The 20,850-nt window shown below is 35.4% G+C and overlaps 1 protein-coding gene across 3 annotated transcripts in view; it reads right to left on the bottom strand.

Annotated features, from left to right (window-relative positions):
* Positions 1-20,497, bottom strand: part of LOC100581890 (ALG10 alpha-1,2-glucosyltransferase) — a 33,708-nt gene extending 13,211 nt beyond the window's left edge. The window contains exons 1-3 of one of the 3 annotated variants that reach the window (XM_030804648.1): positions 20,464-20,497; positions 18,778-18,975; positions 15,697-17,071 (exon numbers count right to left, since the gene is read on the bottom strand). In XM_030804648.1, the coding sequence (XP_030660508.1) occupies positions 16,019-17,071; positions 18,778-18,966 (1,242 nt within the window). In that variant the 5' untranslated portion in view covers positions 18,967-18,975; positions 20,464-20,497 and the 3' untranslated portion in view covers positions 15,697-16,018. Of the gene's footprint in view, positions 1-15,696; positions 17,072-18,777; positions 18,976-20,170 lie in introns of those variants that run through there. The other 2 variants (XM_003277809.3, XM_030804649.1) reach the window with 2 other exon arrangements.
* Positions 20,498-20,850: the final 353 nt, after the last annotated feature.

Genomic DNA, 20,850 nt, shown 5'->3' with positions numbered 1-20,850 from the left:
CAATATGACACCAAACATTAAATTCAAACTAAACCTCAGTGACTCAGAGCTCCAACATCTTCAGAGAGCAGCTTTGGAACTGACTGCCTGAAGAATTTATCGATATAACTGCAAGACAAAGGATATTGTTTTGAACAGGGTAAATGGCAAAAGAGAAATGAGCCGCAACTACAACTGCCGATGTTGCAAAGAGAAATGTCTTTTTATCTTTAGCCTTGATTTCTTTTCATGTCTTTATTTTTCTATATATATTAATATGTGATAATATTTTAATTTTAAATAACATCAGACCGACATTCACTGGTGATGTTTGTCAAATGTTTTATATCCAAGCAAATCACCACCACTATAATTCTAATTATCAAAAATACAAAGTAGAGAATTTTCTTTTTACAGCTGGCATACACACACACGTACACATATGGGCATGCGCATACAAATATATTTCTAAGAAATGTTTATTTAGAACATTACATTGTTTATTTAGGACATTACTTATTTTTAAATGTTAAATGTTTCTAAATAATAAATATATACAAATTTCTAAATAAATATTCTGACATTTCTATAAAAGTAATATATAATATATTACATATTAAAATCAATACAAATATTAATAAGTATATTAATAATACAAATAAATACTTGCAAAAAAGCATTAATAATACAAAACACTAATAATACAAATATTGCAATAATTGAATAAATTGATATGGTTTGGTCATGCTAGTGACCATAGAAAGTCTACACATTGGTGAGCCGAGATTGCGCCACTGCACTCCAGCCCGGGAGACAGAGCGAGACTCCATCTCAAAAAAAAAAGAAAGTCTACACATTGATTGGTTAATCTAAATCTTGACTCTCTTCTAATCCATAGCCTCCCCGCTATTTTTCTTTTAGGAAGGCATTCTAGTGGAAAAATATACTGGCCTTTGAGCATTAAGGTAGTTGCATCTCAGGTAAAAGAATAGAAAATAAGTACTCCATAGTGTTGCTAAACTAAAATTTAGTAGACTTAAATTTAACCAGAGTTTTGTATTTAAATAATAGAAAATTATTCTAGTTTGGTCCCCTTGGGCATCTAGTTATTCATATTCACTAAGTCAGTCAAAAGCTCTTTCTTGAACATTTGCTATGTTTATATGCTGGCTATATGTGAATGTGACAGACACAGTCTTTGGATTCATGAAGCTTATAGTCTAGTAAGAAATACAGATGAGTAAGTTAGCAACTTGAATGGTGTGACGATGGCTCTAAGTACAGAAAAACATATTCAGTTATGAGGAGGAGAGCAATGTCATGAAAAGCTTCCTGACATTATATATCCCTTTATATCTTATCTTTTCATTGCATATTAAGTTATGCATACTGCTACAGCAAACTGCAAATGAAGAGCTTCGGGTACTTGGTAAATAACCATTGATTGGTCCAGTTATTGTATTTTTATGGGAGCCATAAGGAAAAATAGGGAAAATAAAACCACACATATATACTTGTATTTATTACATTAAAATGTTTCTGGTTGTTATAAAAATGGCATATTGCTATATTGGCTGTATCCATGGATATTGTTCTTGTTCATACCTCCTTATCATGAGAGCAGCTAGAATTGTTTCTAAATAAAGCTGAAGCAACATGAGAATTACAATTTTAATGTAACCTATTCTGCTATACTGGCCATAACTAAGGACCATCAATTGGCATCTGAGTCAAAGGAAAATATTCATGGGTTATATTGAGTGAGTCCTAGTATGGCTCAGACGGAAGCCTATTGTGTGTGTGTTGTGAGTGGGAACCAGAGTAGACCAATGAGAATCTCTGTGGATTTCAGTGTGGGGAAGGAGACAGAAGAAGAAAAAGAGGGTAGATATTTCGAACCCAAGTTTTATCCCACGTCTCACTTCTTGATGAGGCTTTGCTATACGTTCCAATGCTAAAAGTTCTGGGGCCCACCAGGGAGAGACTATGCAGATGGAAGCAAAATATCCTCTCCTAACTCATGTTGCTCTACTCTCCATGACTTTCCGTATTTCTTCCTTGCATCGGTAAAATGCCCAACTAATGTAATTCTAAATAATGTACCAAATGTAACATTTATTTTAGAACATCAAATGGAACATTTAGAACATTTTAGAACATCTCTGCTTTGGGAAGACAAGGTCATTAACTGTAATAATTAGCAAGTATACAAAAAGGTGACCAAAATCTGTGTCTTTTCAAGTTAAAGAAGGAACTGACATTTTAAATGATGTAAAAAGCCATTTTAAAACATTCCTGAAAATAGCAACAACGAATGATTCAATTATCTAACACTATTTAACATCATACAAAAATTATGATAAAAGTTAATAAAACTATTTGGTGTATTGCCTCAGTCATATTAAATAAATCATGCATAACCCTTACGCTGTGTGCAATTAACAGCCATTTAATAATTTTTGTATGTATTTTCCTTTCTCATTTGATCTAATAGGTTCACCTTCCTAGGTTCACACAGCATGTTAATGGCAGAACCAGGACTTGAATCTAGGTATTCTGACTCTAGCTCAAGTGTTCTATATTTATAGCTGAATAACTATTTTAGACAAAGACAGTCGATCAAAATTTAGTGTGTAGCAGAAAGTTGGTTGGTTATTTTGTTCAATGTATTTCTCCTTTACTTATTAAAGTTATTTCAATAATTACAAAATAGTTATCAATTCGAATATTTTAAAGGTTTTGATCTTGGTTAATTTACCCTTATCAAATACTAAGCCCCAATTACAAAACCCTTAAAAAATATGAATGCCAAATTCAATTAGAATTTTTTTCTTAGATGCCTGCTAATTATTTCTCATAATAAGCTAGTTTTCTTCCAAAAACTACACCATTATTTCAATTTGATGAAAATTTGTTCTTGATGGAGGAAAACTGGATTTGGAAGACAGAAAAATTAAGTTAATCCTCTGACATTGTAATGATAAACATTTAACTCAGAATTTACTGAAAAAAAATTAGAGTATATCTAGAGATTCAGATTACATGCAAACAAATTTACAGTCTTCCAAATTGCATTATTTGTCTTTTGAAACTGAGAAAATCTCATTGGATGATCAATAGTTCACAGAATTTTTCATATGTTAATAAAGAGAAAAAATTAACACAAGGAAAGGTCCAGTATAATACCAAACATTGCAAAACAGAAAAGATCCATAGTCTATCAACTTTCTAGCTACACAGAATTCAAACATCAAGCTAGGTGTCAGGTTGAATTATATGTAACTCAAAACCATTTGGAGATTTGGAGAAACTTCCAAACTGCATTCCTTTCAGAAAGCTAAAATCCATGACTATTTTTAAAAATTTACCTTCCATGTCACTCACATTACATAACAAATAGAATCACTTTGCTTTCATTCCTTATCAAGTAACCTGCTCTATAGCACAGCTATCAGAGAATGGCAGGCTGCTTTTCTAATGGCCTGATTAAGGGAAACAAGTATTTCCCATACAGAAGCTTTTGGAAGACTTTTATTACTATATACACATTACTATATTTTTATTACTATATATATATCACTATATATATATAAAACAAATTCCACATTTATTAAAACTATTTATAAATTCCAAGTTTGACTGGTATTACAATTGGAAAGAAAGAGAAAATATCAAGGTTTCCACATACTCTTTTTTTTTTTTTTTTGAGACGGAGTCTCGCTCTGTCGCCCAGGCTGGAGTGCAGTGGCGCAATCTCGGCTCAGTGCAAGCTCCGCCTCCCGGGTTCACGCCATTCTCCTGCCTCAGCCTCTCCGAGTAGCTGGGACTACAGGCGCCTGCCACCACCCCCGGCTAATTTTTTGTATTTTTAGTAGAGACGAGGTTTCAGTGTTAGCCAGGATGGTCTCAATCTCCTGACCTCGTGATCGCCCGCCTCGGCCTCCCAAAGTGCTGGGATTACAGGCGTGAGCCACCGCGCCCGGCCTCTAAATACTTTTTTTTTTTTTTTTTTGAGATGGAGTCTTGCTCTGTTGCCCAGGCTGGAGTGCAATGGCACGATCTCAGCTCACCGCAACCTCCGCCTCCCGGGTTCAAGCGATTCTCCTGTCTCAGCCTCCATAGTCGTTGGGATTACAGGCATGCAACACCACGCCCGGCTAATTTTATATTTTTAGTAGAGGCAGGGTTTCTCCACGTTGATAAGGCTGATCTCAAACTCCTGATCTCAGGTGATCCACCCGCCTCGGCCTCCCAAAGTGCTGGGATTACAGGCGTGAGCCACTGCGCCAGGCCTTACATATTCTTAATTATGGGGAATAGAATGCAGCTATGATTGTCTGCTTCAAGCTTCTAACCACGTTTTCAAAATGCTCAATGACAAAAATAAGCAAATATATTTGCTTAAAGCTAAAAATGTTCAAAGAATGCATTTAAAAAAAAACAATGAAAAAATCACTAGCATCTGTGACATTATGAAGGTAAGCGAAATGGTACCAAGTTCCTGTCAGACTAATAACTGGAAAAGATGTCCAAGAGTGCCGCCTTGAGGGAAAATTTAAGACAATGCATTTTGAAAACAAAATTGGCATAAAGGGTTTCAACGTTGCCCATCACAGTTACCCCAACTAAAGAACATCACTGTAAATTCTTATAGTACAAGTGAAGAGATAAGCATGGTCTTTCAACTCAGATCCTATTATATTCTTCTGTCTTTTCATATCAGTATTCCACATGTGTTTCATTCCAATGTGCCTCCTGAATATTATTTTAATGGAGAAAGGTATTCTTAGTCATTGGTATGTGAAGAAAGGATTCCTTTCTTTTTTTCTACCCTTTCTGGTGGTTCCTTTCTCTGTCTTCAGTCTTCCTACTTACTCTCTTCCTTCTTTTCCTAGCAATACCCCTAAAGTTCTCATGCTCATGATCCCCAGAAATACTTGTGCTTACATGTGGGCAGGCAGTGTGTGGGTATGTGTGGGGGATATGGTTGGAAAGCTGGAGGGAATAAAATATGACATTCTCATATGCTCTTAAAATATTAATAACCAATTAGCTTTAACGTGTTACTTTTCCTTGCATTTCCTGCACTTCATGATATACATTTCCCTGCATTTCAAAGAACAAAATTTATGACCAAGACAGAGATTTCTAGATGTGGCTAAGTGAAAACTACTGACTTAGATCAAGATCATCCCCTCCCATGGTTCTCCACAGCCCAGGGCCTGTTTACACCTCTGAAACCTTACAATGTATTTGGCCCAAAGACCCAATGTATACATTACAGACACACACACACACACACACACACACACACACACACACACACACAGTGAAGATTCTAGGTCAAGCTAGGTTTCTTCATCTAAATTTGATTTCTTCACTAGACCTTTAGAGAGTGATAGGGTTGCAAGGAAAATATAAAAATTACATAGAACAGTACTTACTGAGAAAGACTGACAGGGTACCTGTCACAGCTCATGAAACATTTCTCCTAAGACTGCATCTCTCCTCCTGGCTTCAAACCCTTTCAGGCCAAGTATTTTAGGGAGGGCTCCGAAACTCCTCATGTTTCTGATGGAGAGCAACCTTCTCTCTGGCTTCTGCTTCCCTTACAACAGGATCTACAGGAGAGTGGAGGGCCTGTCTCACACAGCCATTCTTCTGGTTTTAACTGAAACCTGCCTATCATCTCTAAGTAACTCTTTTTCTCTCCACACCCATTTATCTGTGGGTCTTCGTGCGGGACATATGCTTTCCTTGCTCCTCACTGTATACAGCAGAGCACTGTTCTTACTTTCTTCCTAAAAATAACCTCAGTTCTTTGGATGCACAGGCCATCAGATGATGCAAGTTTAGCAGGAATCAGTATAGCGCCCTGGTTAAGAAGGCATGTTCTGGAGCCACATTTCCTGTCTGTAAACTGTTTCAATTCCCTATGACTTATTTTCCTTCTCAGTAAAAATGGGGATCATAATAGCATTTGCCTTAGGGCATTTCTATGAGGCTTAAATTCATGTTCAAAATTTAGACTGGTGCCTGTCACATAGCGCTTCATAAGTATTGGCCACTGTCACCACCTGCTTCTCAGCCATATGGTAGTTTACTGTGTAATTTGTTTGCATCACGTTATTCTGCCTGAAATGCTTTCTGCAGTGTCTCCACAGGTTTCCATACAAATAATCTCCAATGTGAATTTCTCCATGAAGTATGTCTTTGTCCCTTCCACCAGATGTGATTTCTATTCTCATGTAAACACCCTAGCTCTTATATTCCTCCTCAGTGATAATCATGTTGTACTTTCCATTAGTTAGCCCCCATTAGGTGAGTTCATCTTGTCTGAAGTGGGTCACTTTTGTGTTTCTAGATACCGTTTTTTTCACACAAGGTTCCCTCAAGTTGTCATTGCATTTAATAACAAATACTATGACAGACTTTGTTAGAGGACCATATTAGAAGTTGATATGGTTTGGCTGTGTCCCCAACCAAATCTCATCTTGAATTTTAGCTCCCACAATTCCCAGGTGTTGTGGGAGCGACCAAGTGGGAGGTAACTGAATCACGGGGGCGGGTCTTTCCCATACTGTTCTCCTGGTAGTAAGTCTCACAAGGGCCGATTGTTTTATAAATGGGAGTTGTCCTGCGTAAGCATTCTCTTTACCTGCCACCATGTAAAATGTGACTTTGCTCCTTCACCTTCCACCATGATTGTGAGGCCTCCCCAGCCATGTGGAACTATGAGTCGATTAAACCTCTTTCCTTTATAAATTACCCAGTCTCGGGTATGTCTTTATTGGCAGCATGAGAATGGGCTAATACAGAAGTCCATATTCCAAAAACTTACTCTTGCCACCTAAACTATTTTCAGGAACTCTCTGTTTTAGTTTCTTAAAACCAAAAGTAACACCCACAACTTCCTTATCTAATAAACAGAAAGACTACACATAACACACGTTAACTACAATCAAGACAAGGTTCCTAGGCAGGTCATGGCAGAGGAGCTTTTATTATATTAGCTTTCCAGTAGATTGACTCATTTAAAAAGGGAAAAAAATCTTTCTGGAAACACTGGAGAGTAAACAAAAGAAGGCAGGAAGTGGATGGACTCAGTTGAAAGATCTCACTGGGTGAGATCCATGTTTATATGACTTTTCCCTCAGAGGGCACACTCTAGTTAGAAAGGTGCAATATGACTGGTTTGAGGTGTGAAAGGACGGAATTCAGGACTGCTAGAGTGGCTGTAAATTAGGAGAAATCTCAGAAAAGAGGGAGTCACAGAAGAAGGGAATCCCCAAATCTGTGTATAAGTCTTGGGCTGACCTCTGAGCTGCATATGATGGGAGAAACTCGAAGACACCCAATGGGAAAGTAAGAGCTGTAAGTCTGCAGACACAGAGTAGGGACCACTTTCTTTTTTTCACCACAAGACCCAAAGACTGGGCTTGAACCCTGCCAAGTTAGATGTGTTTGGTAAATACTCTGAGCTTCCTACAGACCTAGCCTAAAAAAGAAACCCGAGCCCCCACAAGTTCAGGTGATCAGCCAGTAATTGGACTGCTTTCTATTATTATGAGAATAAAAGGAAGATTATACAGACACCCAGGCTAGTTATAAGCACACATCACAGGTATTTAAAAAGATTTGGTTCTATTTTAAAATGACTAATAAAGCTTAGGATTAGGTAGGTGGTAGACAGGGGAAAATAGCTAACCGGACAGTGTGAGGGAAATACAAACTTCTAATACTTGGCTTAGGATAAGAAAATGTGTTAGACATAATACATTATAAAATATTATCAAACATGAATTTATTTAAAAACAAAATAAAAACATGCTATTTGAATAAAATTTTTTATAAAGAATAAGTTGACTGAAAAGCAGTTTTAAATAACATGAACTCACAAATGACTTTTAGAAGCCAAATAAACATTTCCATTTTAGAGAATAGTATGTAATACATAACTTAAAAGCATATAGAACACATATTCATACATTCTTAAAAATTAGAGATTGTTATTCCACAGAGAATTTTTCAAAAATCTAAAGTATGTCCTGTTTAACCAACAATTTGCTTCCAAATAGAGTCTCTTTTGAGAAGCTAAATATTAATTTTCAAACAACTATTACTCCATTTGATAACTGGAATCATTCATATTAAAACAAAGGTCTTTATGTCAATGTATATTAATATGGCTGAAGGCTCCAGCCCTGCGTTATTTTGTATTTTACTTCCTTAAATTCATATTTACAACATATATCAATTTGAGGTATGATGACAAAAACAGAAACAAAAGACACAACGGTAGATGAGAATCTATCTCCCTGTGGAAGAGGCAAAATTAGTGTGGACTTCATTTTTCTGACCTATAAAAGGAGGAAGTATAATCACATTATTTGTGACAATTTTTCCTTCTAAAATGCCATGAATTTGAAGGTAGACTTCATGCCTTTCTCCATCATATCAACAGAGTTAAGAATATTGATTTTGGAGTCAGGCTGCCTGGTTATGAATCCCAGCTCAGACGGTTATTTTGTAATCTTGGAAAAAACACTTCACTTCTCTATACTAAGTTTCCCCATGTGTACAGTCCTGATCTCATAGAGTTGTTATGAGACTAACATGGGTAAATCACTTTAAAACAGTGGCTGATACAATGTTACACGAGTTTTCAAATGAGATATCATCACTCACTGTTTGTGGGAAGAGATTCTAACTATGTCATATGAATGAAGTATGCCATATGAAAAGATATATCATATGGGAAGATATATTAGGTTAAATCATCTAATACATGATTACAAAACACAAAAGAGAGGTTTTTGTTTTGTTTTTACATGTATCTTAGCTTCATACAACTCAGGAAACATTTTAATAACATTATGATAAATAGATATAAATGATTATAAATCTTTGTGGTTAAAAACAATAAAACACTATAAAAGAGTTTAATTCAGACTAATAAAAGTTTAATTACAACACTTGGAAATGTAGCACAATATCTCCTGCACAATATCTCCACCTAGTGGACACCACCTTAAAAATTTTTACAGATAGTGCTCAGCCTTTTTTTTATCACTGGGGGAAAACTTCAAATAGAAGTAATTTCACTAATATAGAGGGATAAAAAATAGAAAATAAGTTAAACACTATATTACTAGTGCTCCAAAACATCATCGCTAAAATATCTTTTAGTAAGTTGTATAACTCGAATGTTTTTCTAAAACTGGGTAATAGAATTAAATAGTAGTTTTGGTTTAGAAACTTAAAATATATCAAAGACAGCATGTAAGTCATCAGAAATACTTGACCATGACTCAGCAATTAATTTAAAAAAAATTAGCTGTAACAAAATTAAGAATTTAAAAATCACAGAGCTTTAAAGACGTCAGATACCTTTAAAAGACATTTTACCTACTTGCTATCTAACTCTTCTGAAGTATCTTTGATAAATAGAAATCTTACCTCCAATGAATGAGAATCTTAATTTTTTTCTGGGCTTGTTTCCCTAAAAAGACTAAACAATTAGAAAAGTTATGCTTTTCATGATTTGTAATCTAATTGTTGACCTCTGATTTACACTTCAGGCAATACAGAATTAAGTCCAATCTTTCAAATAATTATTCTTCAAGAGAGCTTATCAAGTGATAGAATTTCCACTTATCCAAATTAAACATCCCACATACTTTTAGCCATTTATCTTACAACAAAATTATAAGGAGTTATCACGTTGTTCATGCTCTTTTGAACAGTTTGTAGCATTTTAAAAAATGACTATATCCAGTACAAAAATAACATGCCATCAATGGTCTGGAAACTGCAGACAGCAAACATGGATTTTCACCTCTCTCTCCATATACTACTTCTTTTCATTAAAAAAATTAATTAATTTAAAAAACACTTTTCATAGTGAGGCAGAATATGATGGTCAAAAACTCACAGGCTTGGGAGTCATACCAATCTATGTTCATTTAGTGACAGTGTGGACTTCGGGCAGATCACCTGACCTGCCTGACCTTCAGTTTCTTCAGCAGTCAAATAGAAATCAACATCTACCTCACAGAAATATAAACGTAGCATCGAATGAGACAATATTTGTAAATCACCTAGTATAATGCCTAAAACATTACAGGTGTTCAATGAATGATGGCAACCATCATTATTTTTCCTCCCTTTCTTTTTCATCTTGTATATGCCGTACACACACACATATGGTTCAACTAAACTGAATTTAAGTTTCACTGTGAAAAACCAATACATTTAATATTTTTCTTGTTGGAAGCTGGCACAGTGGTTCATGGTAAATCCCAGCACTTTGGTAGGCCAAGGTAGGAGGATCACTTGAGGCAGGTGTTCGAGACCAGCCCACGCAACATACTGACACCCTGTCTCAATTCTTACAAAAAAAAAGAGGAAATTAATACGTATACACACACACATATATACAAATTTGTATATAGTAATATATTGTATATATTACATACATACAATATACATATTATATTATGTATATGATATATTACATATAAACAAATTTGTATATATAAATACATATATGTATGTATTTTCTTTTCCTTGTTAGAAAAATACTGTATCTTTTGGTCTGATGGTGATACGCTGAGATAAAATTTAATTAATATTCAATTCATCAAAAACTTATCTCTTAAAAAATGCACAATATACAGATATTATATTGTGACAAAATTTCTTACCCTAGAAATAATTTTTCAAATCCCAAATATTAAATATTAGTGTTGACTCATGGATATATGTTAAAAATATATTCTCAATCTCTATTTTTATTATAATTTTCTCAGTTACACAAGTTTTTGTATATTGGAAATGTCAGTTGTCAACATTAAATACATAAAAACATCCTATATAAAAAATAATAACAGCTATTCCTAGAGTGGTAAAATGTAGCCCAACTAAAAAAAAAACAAAGTATTTCTAATTAGTTGAAATGTCTTTTACCTTTAAATTCTTTAACCTGTTATTGGTTGAAGTTTACTGATTTTTCTTATTTTAAATAAAAAGCAACTATTTTGAAATTATACCCTATTAAAGAAACTTTCCCTTTAAAGTCTTATAACCTCTTAATGGTTGAAAGTTATTTATTTTTCTTATTTTAAATAAACAGTAATTATGTTGAAATCATATCCTATCAAAGAAACAACATATTTACAAGTAAATACATGTATAAGCATTAAATGCTAGCAGGGGTCTCCAATCTTTTGGCTTCCCTGGGCCATATTGGAAGAACTGTCTTGGGCCACACATAAAACACACGAACACTAATGACAGCTGATGATAAAAAAAAAAAAAAAAATCACAAAAAATCTCATCATGTTTTAGGAAAGTTTACAAATGTGTGTTGGGGCCGCATTCAAAGCCGTCCTGGGCTGCATGCGGCCTGTGTGTTGAACAAACTTTCACTAAAGCAAATATAAATGTTTAACACTGGGTCAGAAAATTACGCAGAAAAATGTTTAGGATGACTCTTATTATGAAACACGATTTACTTCCTAAAGTTAGCCACGGTTATATGGATATTTTTTCTATTCACTTCACTCTATACTAAAAACTTCATTCAGTATATATTTCCTCAATATTTAGCATATGACATACTTATAAATATTATGAGTATATGGCAGGGATGAATCCTTTTTAAAATAAGGTTATACACATACCAATCAGAAACTGACTAGAGTTTGGGCAAATACTATTCTCATCTGAAATGAGGACTAAAGACTAAACCACTTGCCTTATTGATCCCAGAGCCACAACCAAATATAAAAATCTTAACCCCCATGTTAAATGTTTTTTTCTACAAGCCCATGGTTCCTAAGTCATATTTAAATTTCCACTTAAAAATTTTCAAATTTACATCACAATTCTTACTTGCTTCACTTTTTAATGAAATTCCAATTATTTCAAAGATAATAAATGCTTACTAACCTAATAAACACAAAATGTATTTCTTCATATGAATAAATATTTTATTTAAAAGTGAGTCCAAAATAACAGTCCACTATTTAGGTGGTATAAATAAAAATGGTAGATCCCTTCCTCTCTCCTCTCTTCCAACAATTCTAAGGAAAATAATATCAAGCCAAGTGGCAATTAAGTTCAAACTAGAAATGCATTTCATTAAGCTGTGTATTTATTAGAAATAAATTACATTAGGCTATTTATACAAGGTATTTTATGACCGGCTATGCACATTTCAGAAATATCTCTAAGAAGGCAAAGAAAAGGCCAGACAGCTAAAATAATGTATCTTGCCAAAATGAGATGCTATGTTTCAACTGAGAGATACTATCTTTCCAAATCATTTAAATATAGTCAGACGCAGTTCAAAACATTTCTGACTATCCATTAATGGAAAACACAAACGTAACAAAATTCACAGCATACCTGAAATCCTACTAATTTACCTAAAGATGACATATCTCCAGAATTTCACAGAAGATAGAATCAGTTCAAAATGATGTATTACTGAACCTATAACGATTTATGGACTAGATCTTTTTATGACACTTTTCAAAATAGACATACTCACAGACTCTAGTAATGGTAACTGTAGGGCTCCATATGCCCTCGAGCAGGGCAATATTTTTTTTCATAATCACCTTATTTTAATGAATTCAGCTAAGTCTGTTTAAAAATTCATGAAAAAAATATCCACTCAATAACTCTTGAAAACACAAATATAACTAAGAATGTTTCTAAAAGCAAGGATCTAAACACCTAAGAATGGTCTTCTCAGTTGTGTCAAGCGAATGACTTTGAGTTTGGTACCATTTCTTGAACAGCTAAAGGCAAAATGATCTGTTGTGCCAAGTTCTTACATAATCATTTTATCTGTTACCTATTTTGGAAAATTCACCAGCAAATGGCCATCTTTGAACTGCCTAGAAAATTTAACCAAGACATTTATCTTAAATTCAAAAGTATTGATAAACATTCCTGTTTTAAAATAATAATAGTTGAAAATAGCACCTTTTAATACATGGCATTCTTTTCTTAAAATGCCAAGTACTGCATTTTATTTATTTTATTAAAAATGTGGAAGATTAATCTGTTTCTCTCTGAATGTAGATTTTCACCAAAACAGCTCTTAAAACAGCAGGGACTCAACACTTCAAAATGAACTAGAACAGCTGGGCACAGTGGCTCACGCTTGTAATCCCAGCACTTTGGGAAGCCGAGGTCAGAAGTTCGAGACAAGCCTGGCCAACATGGTGAAACCTGGTCTCTACTAAAAATAGGAAAAATTAGCCAGGCGTGGTGGCAGGCACCTGTAATCCCAGCTACTCAGGAGGCTGAGGCAGGAGAATTGCTTGAACCCGGGAGGTGGAGGTTTCAGTAAGCCGAGATCACGCCATTGCACTCCAGCCTGGGGAACAAGAGCGAGACTTCTCCTCAAAAAAAAAAAAAAAAAAAAAAAAAATCTAGAACAGTGATCCCTCCAAAGAGCAGTCTTCTTTAATTACAGGGTAGAATATTTTTCTCAATTTTGCCAGACTAGATCAGAGTGGACGCTTCTCCTCTCAGAAGTATTCCTAAATACAAAATCCTTGCATTAATATTATCAGACAAAAAGTTATTTTCCCTAAATTATACATTCTTTTTTCAATTTTGACCTCCTGGATTTAGTTCTCCATTATAGTAAATTAATGACAAAAGTATAATTTCTTTGAGTGTCCTCTCTCATCTAATTTTTAAAAAGTCTGGGTAAAACACGTTTTTCTACAATCACTGTTATAACTAATGCAACTCTATTTTCTGAGTACTAGAGTACGACCAAAAAATGGTCTGTATTTATCATCCAAATTATACTTGTAATTTTCACCTGCAAACAATTTTATATTTGTAAATGTAGAATCATTACTTAAAACTCAGAAAAGCAAAATTTGACATTGAGGGGAAAGTAATTTGTTCACTTATAGCTACTTTTAAAGTCTGGAAACATAAAATTATGTTAAAAGAAGTGTTCTATTCATAATTCTAAGTTTACATGTCAAATTTAACATGCCCAAATAATACTTTCCTGTAATGGAATGACAACCCAAAAAATACACTCAAAATAATAAACACAAAATTCAAAAAGTAACACAAAATAATCCTACCCCAGCAGTTGTTCCCTAATCTACAAAATAAGGTCAGACCAAAGATTTCTCAACTTTCAATTCTGACATTTTTTTAAATAGATAATGGAATCAAACACTAGCACTCCACGTTCACTGCAGACAAGTCACAATAACCAAGTTATTCAATCAACCTAAATGTCCATCAATGGATGAATGGATAAAGAAAATGTGGCATATATACACAATAAAATACTATTCAGCCTTTAAAAAGATAGAAATTGTGTCATTTGCAACAATATGGATGAACCTGGAGGACATTATGGTAAGTGAATTAAGCCAGGCACAGAAAGACAAATACCACATGATCTCACTTACTTGTGTAATCTAAAACCATTAAACTCACAGAAGTAGAGAGAAGAATGATGGTTGCTAGAGGCCGGGGATGTGGGAATGGGGAGATGATAATCAAAAGACACAAAGCCTCAATTAGATGGAAGGAGTATGTTTGACTTTTTTTAGATCTATTATACAACATGGTGAATACAGCTAATAATTAAGCATTGTACATTTCAATACTGTTGAGAGTAAATTTCAAATGTTTTCATCACAAAATATGTCGAATATTTGAGGTGATGGATAGATTAGCTTTATTTAATCATCCCACATTATATTCGAAAATCATACTGCCACTTTGCATCTCGTAAGTATATACAACTATAATTTGATATATAATAAAAAAAATTTAAAAAGGTAGTCTCCTAACAATCACATGAAGATTATCCTAAAATGTCCTTTAGTAACTGTCATGGACTGAAAAGCATCCCACGAACAGACATGTCTACTCAGAACACGTGAATATAAACTTACTTGGAACATGGGTCTTTGTAAACATAATTAAGTGTCTCCGGACACAATCACCCTAGATCAGGGTGGGCCCTACATTCAAAGACACTGTCCTTAAAAGGTAATGAAGAGAAGGGAACAGAGGGAAAGGCCCTGTGAACACAGAGGCAGAGACTGGAGTGAAGATTGCTGTCTGCAATACTTGGACAAGATTTGTCCATAAGCCAAAGAACTCCAAGAATTGCAGACAGCCACAAGATATTAGGAAACGGACATAGAATGTCTGTTTATGGATTCTTCCTTACAGCCTCCAGAAGGAACCAACTCTGCTGACACTTTGATTTTAGACTTCTGGCCTCCAGACTGTGAGGAAAATTGTTGTAAGCACCCAAGTTTGTGGTCATTTGTCATGGCAGCCCTGGGAAGCTAATACAATATGTATTTCAGAAAGGAAATCCCCCTTTTAAAGGATTATAATCAACACAATTTGTCTTTGGCCATCATACATTTCATATTAGGAATTAGTGAAAGAGCTTCATCATTTCTAGATTGTAAACAATAACCAACAATTTGATGCCTAGACAGGCATATATGAGTCTCTATCATTTACTGTCTATGCATTTCTATTTTGACTTAGAATTAAAATTATATTTAATGAAATGTTAAGCAACTTTTCAATCAAGAATATCACCTGACCATTTGTAAATATTTGCTAATACATTGTTATTAGGTTGGTAAAAAAGTAATTGTGGTTTTGCCATTACTTTCATTGGTAATGAAAGTAACATGAAGCATACCCAGTTTTAACAAACTTGTACATACAAAACATTCCCAAGCTTTTTAAGGGGCCAATATTATGAGAGTGATATGAGATATCTGAAAACAATTTTATTTTCCCATTTTTCAGGCTTTTGAAGCAGGTCTTAAGCTTTCTCACTTCTCTGCCACTTAATTTCTTACATATGTTTAAAATATATATTAAAAAACTAATGTAATTTGAGGACCACCACTGCACCTAAAAGAAATTCTATGTTTTCCACCTATTCAGTTGTTCTTTGTAGAAATGGTCTAATTATTAAGTCCATTTTCAGTTCAAAATATCGCTGATATTACCACATAAACCTTTGAATGTCCTGACTATTTGGCCACTGAAAAGTCTTGTTCAGAAAGATGAAAAAAGTTATGAAATTAACAACTGCATAGCAGCTCAGTTCACAAATGAGTCTGGATGTGGGAGGCAGAGGTATGTTAAGCCTATAAATGACATAAGGTAAAATGAAGTAACGAAATTCCAGCAGTTTCTGAGGAACTATAACAATGAACAAGCATATGAAAAACATTAAATTCCAAAAAATTGACTTTGATTTCAATGAGTCAGCTATACTCCAACCAGCAAATATATAGGCTGGAACTAACAAATATTTCACAGTTTCATATCTTTGAAAAACTCTTTTCCACACATAGAAAGTATAATGTCTATTGTCTGCTAGCAAGTATTTATGAGCATAAGTGAATTTCCAAACTAAAAACACAGAGACTAAGGTAACCACAAAAAACAGAATTCTACGTTTCCAAACTAAGGAAAGAAAAGTCTTAATTTTGCTAGGAGACAGGAGATGAGGAAAGGAAAAAAAGAGAGTAAATGAAAAAAAGTAGAATAGTTGAGGAAAATGAAGACAGGCTTCATGACTACTCCGATCACCAATAACAATTCCACCATTAACTACTACAAAAGCACAAAACAGAAATCCCAGAAGGATGTAGGGCCAAGTCAAATGGAAAAGCATACTCAAGTTTTTAAAGGACATGGAATAAGCCAAAAGAAACTGAAGAATTTTTCTGAATTCAGGAAATGGTCCTTTAATAGGTGGAAGTCTGTCTTCCTTCTTTTGTAGCTCAGTTTTCCAAGCCTCAGTTAACTTTTGTGCAATGACATTTCCTGCACAGAAGACAGCCCAGATGATATTTGTTTGCCGAAACATGAAGCCACAAAATCCAAGGAAGGCTGAAGTTTTATGATTTCCATAAAGACACATCAAATATGCAAAAAGAGTAAAAAACATAGATCCTGCTTCTGTATAATAAAGGAAGTTAAAAAAATAAAGTGTTGGAAATACTGCTAGTGTTAATGTTGACAAGACTCTCTGGATACTTGAGGCAGCCTTGGAGGAAGAAAAAACATAGATAAAATTATTTTCATGATTAAAAAATGCTATTTCTGCTTACCTAATGAAGAAATTTATTTAAAAACTACTCAACTACTCAAGCCTTCTTTAAATAAAATTAATCAATATTAATCTTATCTCTGGCTTTGCAAAAACACAATATACATTTATAAGAACACTTCCTGGTACTTTTTATGTATATCTATCAGTTTGGAGACCATGTGTATGCCAAATCTTCTATAGCTTAACACAATTTGAATCAGGCAATGACTAGTTAAGGAGTTACTGAGTGCAAGATACCAGCTAAGTTCTATGGGGACTCTGGAGATAAACAGGACACAGCGCTGGCTTCATTTCCCTGAGCTTATGTTTTAGTGCCTTCAGTAAGGATTCACTTAGCCATAATCACCACTTTCCTTTAAGGAAATCCTTCATAACTCTACACAAGGGAGAATGTAAACATGCATATGGTATTTATACTACCATACCCAGACTTACTTTTTCAAGATGAAATTTTCATGATGAAATAACAGGTATTTTTCTGAAAAGTGAGCCAGTCTAAAGTTATATATCTTCTTTTGGCCTTTCTGACATGCTGTTTCAGAATTTGAATGTGTTCTTATGTTCTTGAATTGTATACTCCACTTAATCTAAATCACCAAATCAGACCAAGCCATTTCCTTGATTAAAATTAAGGTCTCTCCATTACATGCTAAAGTTCAAAGTCCTCTCTGTGACATAGAAGGGCATTCATGACCTACTTCTCTAGCCTTACATCCCTCTACTTTCTAATCCTGTAATTCCAAGACCAATTCCCTGCACCTCATTGTTCAATGCCTTTCTTCCTTTGCTTATGCTGGTTGTCTCCCCAGGATTAATTCCCCACCCTACACAGCCCTATCCATTCATCAAGACTCAGCTCTGGTACCATCTTCTCTGTGAGGACTTACTGAATGCCACATACTTCCCTCCCTCCCAGAAAAGCAGTAAGTGTTCCCCTGCTCCTTCTCTGTATCCTCATAGCATCTTATGTTTACCACTCTATCATAATTGACACTACTGAAATCATCTCTTAAGGTTAAAAATAATTATTAGAGTTAATATTTACTGAGCCCTTACTATATATCTGGCACTATTCAAAGCATCTTCCATTTATTAAGTTTCTCTGTTCCTTTATAACAGTTCTATAAGGCAGATTCTATTGTTATTCTTATTTAATAGATGAAGACATGGAGCCACTAAGGGTTAACCTGTCCACGGTAACAAAACTGGTTAAGTGGCAGGGAGAGAATTCTAACCCAGGCAATCTACCTCCGGGGCCTGCACTGTTATCACATCAAAAGTCCTCAGGTAAAGTCTGTTTTCCCTAATGAATATATATGTTTTACAAGAAAAAGACTGCCTCATTTATCTCTGTAGTCTCAGTCCCTAGCACATGGAATAAGCTCAGTAAGTATTCATCGAACTGGTTTGACTCACTTAACAAATATTTACTTTAGATTTTACAAATAAGTTATTCAAGTATTTAAATACGGATTTATTCTAAAATGGAGATGGAGGATTTAAATCTACCTTTACATAATATACAAAAATACAAAGTTACAAAGTGTTAAAGACATTTTTCACCAAATCTCATAAAACTAATTCGCTGTAATTGTGGACCTGACTACACATAAACTTGTATTAAGTATTTTGAAACATACCTTGTTTCTGGGTTGTACCTTGCGGAAAAGCAAATATAGTAAATAGAAGTTGCCAACACTGAAGAGAAGATTAACAAATCTGAGCACCCCAATGGAGCAGACAACATGTTCAGACCATCCAAAGATCCAAATGGCAGGTTTGACCACTCCAACTGACACCAGGTACAAGCCAGGTAATGTAGTAATCATGGGATCCCACTTTAAAATGAAAGAAAATGAAGTAAAAGCAAGAGGTAATACGAACAAGACAGACGCAAATATGTCAAGTCCAAGTCTCATCTCCAGCAACAATCAGAAATTTTGAGAAGTTATTCTATGACAAGATTAAGTAAGTCCCTGGCAGAACAGGGTTAGTTTTTCTTATTTTTTGTCCCCGGGACCAGCTTAGTGATGGTTCAGGTAGCAGCAACCAATAAACAACAACAACTTAAAATCTATTTCTATTTTCCAAGAAATGTTCTTTTAAAAAAGCCTTTATTTTTAGAAATAAACTGCAAATGTTCCAGTTTTTAAAAGCATGGAAACACTGTTTGGGACTCTACGCTTAGGAAAACATTTGGACCACAGGCCCCATGATGACAGCTAACATAAACTGAGACAGAAATTGTGCCAAACCCTCTGTATCAACGTTACAATATGCCCTATAGTAAAGATGATTGTCATTTTGCAGCTCAGTAACCTGAATTTCTGAAACTCAGAACATCTCCAAGATCACAAAACTAGTAAATCACAGCACCATGATTTAAGATCAGATCTTTCTCTAAAACAGACTTTATATTTCTAGCCAGTACCCTATATTATGTCACCAGGAAAGCAGGGGATGCTTATTTTGATATTTATATGTACATACTTGCACAGTCAAATATATATTCAAAAATGATGTGACTTGACGGTTGCCAGTTTATCCAGTTAAAAGTTCACTACAAATAGCCAGGGAAGGAATTTGTGATTATAAATTGTCACTTTTTGGTAGCTGAAGATCCTTCCAGTCTACCGTATCCCACCCCTAAAATGCACAGTGAGGTGCTTGACAGGTGAGCTAAAGGGAAGTTTTCTGATATTTCCAAGGAGCACCTGAATGCCTTTAATCCTAAGACAAGGAAAGACAAAGTGGGATCGATACCGTCAGCTGCCAAGAGGAGCGCTCGGTTCCCCATTAAGTATTCTCCCAATCACTTCTTCCTGGGGGACAGATCTGCTGTTTATTCATTCATTTAATAAATATTTCACAGATCTCAGCCACAGGAACAAAAGACTATACCAGTTTCTTTCATGTTCTGAGGCTGGTGGGGGCGTGGAACGGGACGAGTTAAGTCTAAGGATGGGAGAAGGAGCTGAGGACACTGAGACCTCTCAGGCCTCTCCTGGGGTGGAGACAGGTTGGGGACCTCACCTGGGAAAGGGAGAAATGGCCCTCACAGTAGCGCTGCGCCTGGGGCAGGTGGAAGATCTCGTCCATATAGGGCTCTCGCAGCGCCCGGCTGAAGGCGGAGAAGAGGAGGCAGGATACTAAAAAGGTACAGCTCAAGGCGGCCGAGAAATAGTAACCCTCTAGCTGCGCCATTCCTGCTCCCACAGCCACTGCCCAAGAACCCACTCCTGGAAAATTCTGAGCCCGGAAACCCGAGCTGGAAACGGGCTCGAAATGGGCGCGCTAGGCGGGACTAGCCAGAAGGGGCCACATACCGGAAGGCAAAGGATGCTGGGAGAGCGCGGATCCGGAAAGATCGGGTCGCTGTTTCCCGGAGTGACGGGTTTAGATAACGGACCGGATGATTACGCTCTCAATCGCATTGCCTGGGGCGCACAAAGTGTCAAAACTTCCGGAAAGGGCGGGTCTCGGATTTCGCCAGCGCGGGAGGTGCGTGGCTTGCTGCTTAGAAAAAAAAAAAAAAAAAAAAAAAAAAAAAAAAAAAAAAAAAAAGCCGCTTCTTAGCTTGAATCTTTTTTTCTGCTCATTTCCATCACTTACCAGAAGGTGGCGACGTTTCCCCACGTTTCCAATTCCAATCCCTAAAATTTACACATTTTTCCCCCTGTTATTTCTGTTCTTTCTCTCCAGTGATCCGAATT

Source organism: Nomascus leucogenys, chromosome 23, assembly GCF_006542625.1.
Source record: "Nomascus leucogenys isolate Asia chromosome 23, Asia_NLE_v1, whole genome shotgun sequence".
Classification (NCBI taxonomy): Eukaryota; Metazoa; Chordata; class Mammalia; order Primates; family Hylobatidae; genus Nomascus; species Nomascus leucogenys.
The sequence above is the reverse complement of the archived record's forward strand: the minus strand, read 5'-3'. Positions and strand labels throughout refer to the sequence as shown.